This window comes from Haplochromis burtoni, unplaced genomic scaffold (genome assembly GCF_018398535.1).
Source record: "Haplochromis burtoni strain Fernald_Lab_line unplaced genomic scaffold, NCSU_Asbu1 Contig_1006, whole genome shotgun sequence".
In the NCBI taxonomy this organism is placed as follows: Eukaryota; Metazoa; Chordata; class Actinopteri; order Cichliformes; family Cichlidae; genus Haplochromis; species Haplochromis burtoni.
The window spans coordinates 2,464-11,993 of record NW_024583367.1 but is presented as its reverse complement, the minus strand read 5'-3'; the positions used below and the strand labels follow the sequence as shown (position 1 = coordinate 11,993).

At 40.6% G+C, this 9,530-nt stretch overlaps 1 protein-coding gene across 1 annotated transcript; it reads right to left on the bottom strand.

Moving 5' to 3' along the window:
- Nucleotides 1-989: 989 nt before the first annotated feature.
- On the bottom strand, nt 990-8,555 carry LOC102308183 (zinc finger protein 2 homolog; the record flags this gene model as incomplete). The annotated part of the gene is given in 2 exon segments (XM_014330754.2): nt 990-6,839; nt 8,205-8,555. Coding segments are annotated over 2 exon segments (1,898 nt in total), but the record flags the coding sequence as incomplete, so codon positions are not given.
- Nucleotides 8,556-9,530: the final 975 nt, after the last annotated feature.

Genomic DNA, 9,530 nt, shown 5'->3' with positions numbered 1-9,530 from the left:
TACCAGATTCAACTTGTAATTGGCTAAAAATAACTTAGCCTACCGGTGAGAGGGACGTTGCTAGCTGGTAGTCTTTTCAAGCGATGTTGAAATTTTCGCCTGCGGGATCCCCAGGTACTTGTAACTGTCCTCTATGTCTGCAATGTTGCCTTCTGGTAGTTCGATTCCCTCAGTTCTGACTACCTTCCCTCTCTTTGTTACCATCCGACTACACTTCTCCAGTCTGAACGACATTCTGATGTCATTGAGTATATACTGGTGGTGTGGATCAGTGAATCGATGTCTCGTTCACTCTTGGCATACAGCTTGATGTCATCCATGTACAGGAGGTGGCTGACAACTGCTCCGTTCCGTAGTCGGTATCCGTAGCCAGTCTTGTTAATGATCTCACTGAGGGGGTTCAGGCCTATGCAGAACAGCAGTGGGGACAGAGCATCTCCTTGGTAGATCCCGCACTTGATGGTGACTTGTGCTATGGGTCTTGAAGATTCCATAGGTCCCTCATCCTATTAATGACTGTGCCACATTGCAACAATAATGTTGCAAATTCTGTTTATTCAAAGTGTCTTTATTGCCTTCTTCTTAAATGAGAAAAAACATCTGCTGTTACAGATGAGAAAGCACTTGTTTTAACCAACACCTCGCACAATGTCAAGACATCTTACGATTGCTCACTTTGAGACCAAGAGTTTAATGAAATGAACCGAATTTGTTCTATAATACTGTCTGGAACGTAACCTTTCAGAAGGTGAGTCGTGATATTAAAAAGTCCCTGCATGTTATAAATGAACTGTTCCTCATTTTAAAAAGAATTTGAATGTCCCTGTCTGGGACCCATTGAAGACTAATTGCTTGCAGCTTCAAAATGTAGTATGTTCTTATTTATAGTATGATATCGTATAATATAGTATGTTATTCTTACATAATTTCTTTATGAATATTTATTGTTAGAATACATATTTTGGATCACAAAAACAAGTACTGAACACTTACTATATCATCATTTAGTTATGATGATGCTCATTGTTACAATAGTCATTTTCATATACATTTCCTAAACATCATTTTGAATTCGTATTGGAAAGACTCATTTTGGAAAGCCTTGTAAAAAAAGCAAAAAACCATTTGTACTTCACTTATATAGCACGCTTGACAATACTACAGATAATGTTTACACATCTTCAGTATGCTAGCCTCACACTGAAACACAGTTTATATAATTGAACAGATACAAAATGAAACAGGTTCTAAAACATTAAAGTCTAGTTATCAGGGAGAAGTCTATGGTTTCTTTGCATCATAATTCAAACACTACTGAGGTAGAAAGAAAATTACCAGATTTAGACAGTTACATCTCTGACATGTATTGACAAAAAATACACTTCTGGAATTTTGTACATGCCATTTTTCAATAAAATAACATTTAAAAAGTTTGTTTTGCTCTCATAAAGAAAACAAATCCTAAATGTCATGCAGTCATGCAGATGCATGCCATAAGCTGAAGAACTCTCACTCTTTTCTCAATTTTATTATACAGCCAAATTTCCATCATTACTGAAAAAAAATTAAAAAAAATTGGGGGTCATTAACTACAGGATTTACATTGCCGGTAACCTGGTAATAGATTATAGTAGCGAAAACAAGCCCAAGGTTTAAATCGTTGAATCTAGGACAACATTTTAAGTTAAAGTTTAGACCTGTTAACACACACACACACACACACACACAAGCTTCTTTATATTTTGTTTACAAGTAAGGCAAAAACAAAGTCTTTAGGAAAAGTCCTCCAGGCTGATTGAACAGCTTTAAAAAGCTTTTCTTTTGATGTTGGCTGCCTTTTGTTTCATTTGCTGTCAACACAATCCCTGGATTCTGGGATTGTGCTCCACTGTGTGCTAACCAGGTATGGTTTTATTGGTTTATTCACTGGTTTGGAATCACCGAGCCTCATTTACAAACAGTGCAAATGCACAATTTTTTACAGTAAAATCTGTGATTTATCAGTATTTTCATAACTGAATTTCTTTGTATTTTGCAAACAAATGTTGTAACCCCTCTGACCATGGATAACAAATCACAGCCTGGCTGCAGTAGGAATTTGAATTTGCTACAAAAAACAATACCCCCCCCCCCCCAATTATTATAGCCTTATTTACAGTTTTCCAAATGATCATATACCACAAAATAAATAGCACAGGTAAAGAAAACAAAAACACTAAATGAAAACAGTGTATTCAGCGCACGCATGTATAAACTGACAGCTTAGAGTACTCAGCCTTCTTGGAGTACCTGGGTGTGGTGCTTGAGGGTCGTCCTACTGCGAGACTGCAATGCTCATGTGAGCAACGAAAGTGAGACCTGGAGGGGCGTGACTGGGAGGAATGGCCTGCCAGATCTGAACCTGAGCGGTGTTCAATTCAATTAAATTCAATTTTATTTATACAGCGCCAAAACACAACAGTCACCTCAAAGTGTTTCATATTCCAAGGTAGACCCTACAATAAGTGTTGTGTTGACTTCTGTGCAAATAACAATTTGTCCATAACAAACACAATGTTTGAACATAAGGACAGACTGTGGCACCAGGACACCCTAGGCCGCAGGTCGATGATTGACTTTGTAATCCTATCATCAGGGTGGCTGTAGCTCAGGCAGTAGAGCAGGTCATCTACTGATCGGAAGGTTGGTGGTTTGATTCCTGGCTGCCAAATATCCTTGGGCAAGATACTAACCTTCATACGCCGATGGATTCATCAGTGTATGAAGGTGTGTGTGAATGTTAGTTAGAAAGCACTTAGAAAATGTGTTTGTGTGAATGCTTTACAAGTTGTGTAAAGCGCTTTGAGTCCTCGGAAGAGTAGAAAAGCGCTATATAAGAACCAGCCCATTTACCATCTTTGGCTATATGTTCTGGACACTCAGGTGAAGAGAGGCGCTGATCACCACCTGGTGAGTTGGATCAAGTGGTGGAGGAGATCTGTGGGGCACATGAATATATAGTGATGTTGTGCTGGGAATGCCACATCTTCAACTCCCACATTGGGCAGAACTTTGACAGCATTCCAAAGGATGCTGGGGAGAAGGAGGAGGAGTCCTATTGGGATTGATTACCCTGTGGGACTTTGGATTTAATTTTTTTGATTGATTCGTACCAACGGGTCAAGTGGAAAAATTGGACCAGTTCTTTATCCTCTCAAGGATACTTGAGGGTGCATGGGAGTTTGCCCAGTCTACATGTGTTTTGTGGACCTGGAGAAGGCATTTGACTGTTTCTTAGTGTTGTGTGGGAGGTGCTTCAGGAATAAGCGGTGTCTGGCCTGTTGCTATTCGCCATTCAGTCCTTATACGACTTGCAATTGCGCGGTCCACATTGCCGGCAATAAATCAGACTTGTTCTCTCCAAGGAGAGAAGTATTGAAGTCTTGGGGAGAGGGGAAAATGAGATCGACAGACAGATTGGTGCTGCGGCTGCAGTGATGTGGACGCTGTACCGGTTCGTAATGGCCTGCGTCCCTAACCCTCAACTATGGTCACAAGCTTTGATGGCGGAATAAGCTTTCTCCAAAGGGTGGCTGGCTTCTCCCTTAGAGAAAGGGTGAAGAGTCTGGCCATCCGGGAGGGACTCAGAGTAAAGCTGCTACACTTCCATATTGAAAGGCGGCAGTTCAGGTGGTAAGGGCAGCTGACAAGAATGCCCCCTGGGCGCCTCCTTGGTGAGGCAGAGGGGCAGACCCAGGAATCCTAAAGAGATTAGGAGGTGGTGGCTGGGGAGAGGGAGCTGCTGCCCCCCGCGACCCAGGATAAGCGCAAACAAACAAAAAATATATGGATGCAAAGAGGTGTGGGAGTCAACCTTCATCCACTCATTTTCTTCCACTTATGTGGGACAGGGTCATGGGGCAGAGGCCTAAGGAGAGCCGCCTAGACCTCCCTCAATCCTGCTACCTCCTCCAGCTTATTTGAGGGAACACCGAACCTGTCTTTACCACAACAGAGTGGCGGGCAGCATCCACAGCCTCATCTATTAATTTAAAAATATTCCATTAATCTGTGTTTTATTGTTTCTTAAATGTTCTTATTTTTCCACTGAAAATGACTTCTACCATTGCTGGATGTGATCATTTGCAATATATATGTTTTTGGTACTACACCCTTGATGCTGAAGAATCTGGATTTTCTGTTTTCATTGCATTGAGCTTTTCATATGAGGCTGACAGATTACTCCATGTGGTCCTTGTTCTCCGTCTGTTAGTCATAGCGCCTTTTTCAAATTTTCTTTCTTACTTGAGCGAAAATAAGTGTTTCAGGGGAAATGAACTCCTGCATTTCAGACTCAGTATCGCTTTTTATTTATTTTTAAAAAGTCATCACTCCTGTGGAAACACTTTGGAAAGCTTCCACCTTGGACCTCAGACATTATTATTTAATTTTGTGCAGTCACACTTTCTCCTTATTTCCTGCCTAGAGGTGCAGGCGTCTCTCTTTACCACATTATCACCACTTTCTCCACTTCATCTGGAGGGAAATGTGTCCTTATGTAGAAAATTGGGGCGGTTCAGTCTGCAGATAGTATGCAAACTGTATGGAGATTCTACAAGGTTGTTGATTCCGAACACTTCAGATTTATTAAAATAAGCAGTAAAAACTAAATAGGCCGGTTGTATGTTTTATAAATACAACAATAATTTTTCTTGGGAACAATTTTTTTTTTCCGTTACACAGAGTAATTCTACGTAAACATTAGTAAATGAGGCCCAGTGTCATGCTGACACTTTACAGCTTTACAGATGCACAGACACTTCTTTAATAGGTTCATAATTTCATCAGTTTTGATAAGACTGCCAACATCAGTGGCTGAAATGCAGCCCCAAACCAAAACAGAGTCCCCACTGTGTTTAACGATGGCTGTAAAACACTCACCGTTGTCTCTTCTTGACCTTCTTCATGCACTCTAGCAAGCTGAATTTTTTACATTTGGACCTATAGCTCCATAAGATGTGGAGGATTTTCTCCCCGCTTCCCTTCTATTGGCTTCTTGACACATTTCCTGTTTTTGACGATGCATCTCTCCCCGACCGTTTCTTAATAACATGTGACATAATTATTTGAATACAATTTCTCTTTGCCATGTGATTTGTATCAATGTTTCAGTGACAATTACTTTGACATCTTCCACATTTTGCAGTTTTATATGCTTTGACAATGGTGGCATTAAACCTCATGGAATGAACCTCTTCTTGCAGGTTTTACAAACATTCTTCCTCTCACTTGTGCAACTTCTTGTGTACACTGTCAGTCACTACTTTGACCACATCTTGGTGTAGTTTCGCTAAATTTCACCCCCTCACCCATGTGGATTCTTGTGTGATCCGTCACAGAACTGAAATCTTTGCCAGGAGATTTGCAAAGGTGCTGCCTCTCAGCTGTGTGATTTTTCACGTGAACACTCCCACCACTTTGAGTAAAAACTTCTCCAAATGTTTTGTAAGAACTCTCACTTGTGTGAGACCCCATGTGGACAGTCAAATGACTATTTTGACTGAAAGTCTTACCACAAGTTTTGCAAGAATATGGCCTCTCACCTGTGTGAGTTCTCATGTGGACATTCAAATGACTGTTCTGACTGAAGCTTTTACCACAGGTTACACAGGAGTAGGGCTTATCACCTGTGTGAGTCCTTATGTGGACAGTTAAATCCCTCATTTGGCCAAAACCTTTTCCACATGTTTTACAAGAATACGGCTTCTCACCTGTGTGAGTTCTTGTGTGCCTTTGCAACTTTGATAAGCAGGTAAATTTTTTCCCACATGTGTTGCATTGATAAGGCTTTATACCTGTGTGAGTTTTCATGTGGGCAGTCAAATTACCGCTTTGTGTAAATCTTTTTCCACACGTGGCACAAGAATATGGCTTCTCACCTGTGTGAAACCTAACATGACGTATCAAATTTGAAGCGTCCCTAAACGGTTTCCCACAGATCTTGCAGGGATAGGGCTTTTCACCTGTGTGGGTTCTCATGTGGTTCAGTACTTTGTCACGTCTTCTGAAATTTTTCCCACATGCTTCACAAGAATATGGCTTTTCACCCGTGTGAATGGTTATGTGGCTCTTCAACTTTTCCAAGCGGATAAATCTTTTTCCACAAGTGTTGCAGTGGTAAGGTTTTATACCTGTATGCGTTGCCATGTGCACCGTTAAATTGCCTTTATGATAAAATCGCTTCCCACAAGTATCGCAGGAATGTCGCTTCTCACCTGTGTGATATCTAACGTGACATATCAGATTTGATCTGTCACTAAATGCTTTCCCACAGATGTTACAGGCAAAAGGCTTTTCACCGGTGTGAGTTCTTATATGGACCAACAAGTTATCCTTTCTCCTGAATTTTTTCCCACATGCGTCGCAAGAGAAAGGCTTCTCACCTGTGTGAATGCTCGTGTGTACTTTCAATGTTGACACGTATTTAAATCTCTTCCCACAGGTGTTACAAGAATATGGTTTCTCATCTGCTCTTCCCTGGCATAGAGAGTCGTGAGAAAGGAGCTGGCTGTTTGGCTCTTCTTTACAGGAACTCTGTCCCTCAAAAACTGAAGAGATCATGAAGGGATTGGTTTGCTGCTCCAGTACAAGCTGCTCTCCCTCCAGTACAAGCTGCTCTCCCTCCAGCACAAGCTGCTCTCCCTCCAGCACAAGCTGCTCTCCCTCCTGATTTGTGAAGAGTTCCTCCTCTTCCTCTTTTATTTGTAGAAGGCCTAGGTCCTGCTCGTTCAGACCAGATTTATTCTCCAGGTTAAAGAGCCATTTGTCATCGAAAATGTCCTCCTTGCATGCATAGTGGTCTAAAGGAATAAAGGGACACATAAAAACATTACTACTGTGATGAGAGGTAAATACATTTTTCAACACCAATAATGACCTTAGACATTGTTGTATTTGGTGTATGATATTGTGAGTTTTTTCTATTAGTTCACCATCTAAATGTATTTGCTTCCACCAATTTGTATGTGTGCAGCTGACAGCCGAGGCTTGTGCGTTAATAAAGACAAGCCTGCAGTCTGCGAGTCCTCTGTTGGGATAGTATGAGTACTATGAGGTAATTAAGATATAATGGGGCCTGATGATTCAAGACTTCGTAGGTGAGAAGAAGGATTTTAAATTCAATTATGGATTTAATAGGTAGTCAGTAAGGACAACCCAGCATGGGAGAAATAGTTCCCATTTCTAGTTCCTGTTAGTGCTGCTGTACATTTGCTGCAGTGTCTTAGATCCACTTATGCTTTTCTGGGAGCCTTTAAAATAGCCAACAACAAGGAGTCAATATAGTTCAGCCTTGAAGTAACAAATGTGTGGTGTAGTTTTTCACCATCACCATTAACTCGGACGTTACAGGACATATGCTGGTTAAAAATGACTCCGAGACTCTTCAGTGTTTCTGGAGTCGTTGTGTTAAACCAGAGTAAACGTCATGTTTCTAAAGCTCCATTTTGTCTGAATTTAGGAGAAAAACAATTACTGGACATGTAGACCGTTATGTCTTTCAGACAAACCTGCAGTTTAACTGATTTCTGTTATCAGGTCTCATTTTTGAAAAATAAATAGGTAGACTGGAAATCAATCTGTACTGACCTGAGGCAGCTTTATCAACTAAAGGCTTTGAAAGTAATGGTTAATTTACAGCAGCATAAAAACCCGTGGTACATAATGTTTTTAACACTGATAAAATTATCACTTTTAATATCAATGCATTGTATTTCTATTGTGTCTAATAGACACACTGATGGTTTGGAGAGACTGAAAGAAGCAGTCTAAATAAAAATCAGTGGATGTTTAAGTTGAATACTTGAAGATGGATCTCATGGAAGGATGTGATCGTTTCCTCTCTTGAATGGCTAAATTCTTTTGCTTGTGAAGAATTTTATGAAATCATGACTACTTAAAGTTAATAGGTTATTGGGCTGTGCAGAGCTCTGACTGTCAGCATAGCTACGGTGCAGAAAAGAGGATGGTTTTTATTAGTAAGTGAGTTTTTGTTAGAAAGGAACAAACTATTTTTCCAGGACAAACTCTAACTTAGAGTTATCTCCATGAAGGCATGTATTGGTGAGTTATATGAAGGAAATATCAGCCAAACTGCTTTGATTTGCCATTTTCTTTTTTTTCAGTAGTAATGTTACATTCACTCTGATGAATGGGAACATTGTAACCTTTGTTTCTGTGTTGTCTCTTCTTTGGCTTCAGCTTTGTGCTGGTGTCCACACGGTTGTCTACTTCCTGGTAATGATTCTTAGATCCAGGAGAGCTGTGACAGATGAACTGGTCAGAACGTATTTTGGGTTCATTATCATCACTTTCCTCATTAGTGCAAGGCACCATGAAGGTGTCAGTTTCCTGCTTCAGTAAAAGCTGCTCTTCATTCTCAGTGAAGCAGTGTTCCTCGTGTTCCTCTTTAATCGGCAGAGGAACCGTTTCCTCCTGGTCCAAACTGGAGATGCTCTCCTCATTGCAGAGCTGCTGGTCTGTGAGAACGTCCGTATTGTAGACATGTTGTGGGAGATCTTCAGAAAAAAAGAAATAAAAAGGTACACATGACAAAGGTTACTCCTGTGATCATTGGACATTCAAGTTAGTGACAGAAACAGGTTTCTTTGTGATAAAACACCAATAAAAATGCTAAATTTAAGGTTCTACAGTGAGAGCATGCTGCTCACACTGTTTCATCATTTGTTGGACAGCTTTAATTGAAGCGGCTTTTTAAAAATGTACATTAACCATCCATTTCTGTTCTCAAACTGATCTCCCTGTTGGAGCTCAGTGTGGGGGGGGAGTTATTTTTTCTCCTTGTAACAACAAGAGGCATAGCATGGGAGGCGGCGATAAAGAGAGGGGACTGGAACTACTAACAATGCGAAGCCTTAGTTTTTAACCTTTCAGCGTCAATCTGCGATTGAGGATGGAGCCTCTCAGTGCCTCATTTGTAAATTAAATATCCTCCACAGAGCTTTATGTTGTGCATTTTCTATGGTTTCGGTTTGGGTCGCTGCTCATGTGGTCGAGCAGCCAGTGCTACCTAGCCTGACCTGTCTCTCCAATGTGATGTTTGTGTATTGTATGTATGGTCGGCAAGGTATCATCTACTTTAATTGCCCCTTGGGGATAAATAAAGTCTCTCTGACTGAAATACAGATCTTTTTGTTCTTGTCTTCCATTTTTAGCCTAAATTAATTGGAGAAATTTTCAAGAAATCTTTTTGATACTTGATGAAAATCGTTTGCAGTGGATGTCTAAAGTCCAAGAACTTCTCAAAGGAGTACGAATTCACAAACAGGCTGCTCCTGGTTCCAGGTATTAGCCTTAGCACCAGTCTGCAGCATGCATCAATCATAACGCACAGCACGATGTGCCACACGCTTCAAATGCTATTTGTTGTCATATTTTAGTAATATGCAAACATCTTTTGTAGTAACATGTTTTCATGTTTGACATCAGTTTATTGTGTGTTTTTCCTCTTCGGTGTCTGTCTGCAGTATAGT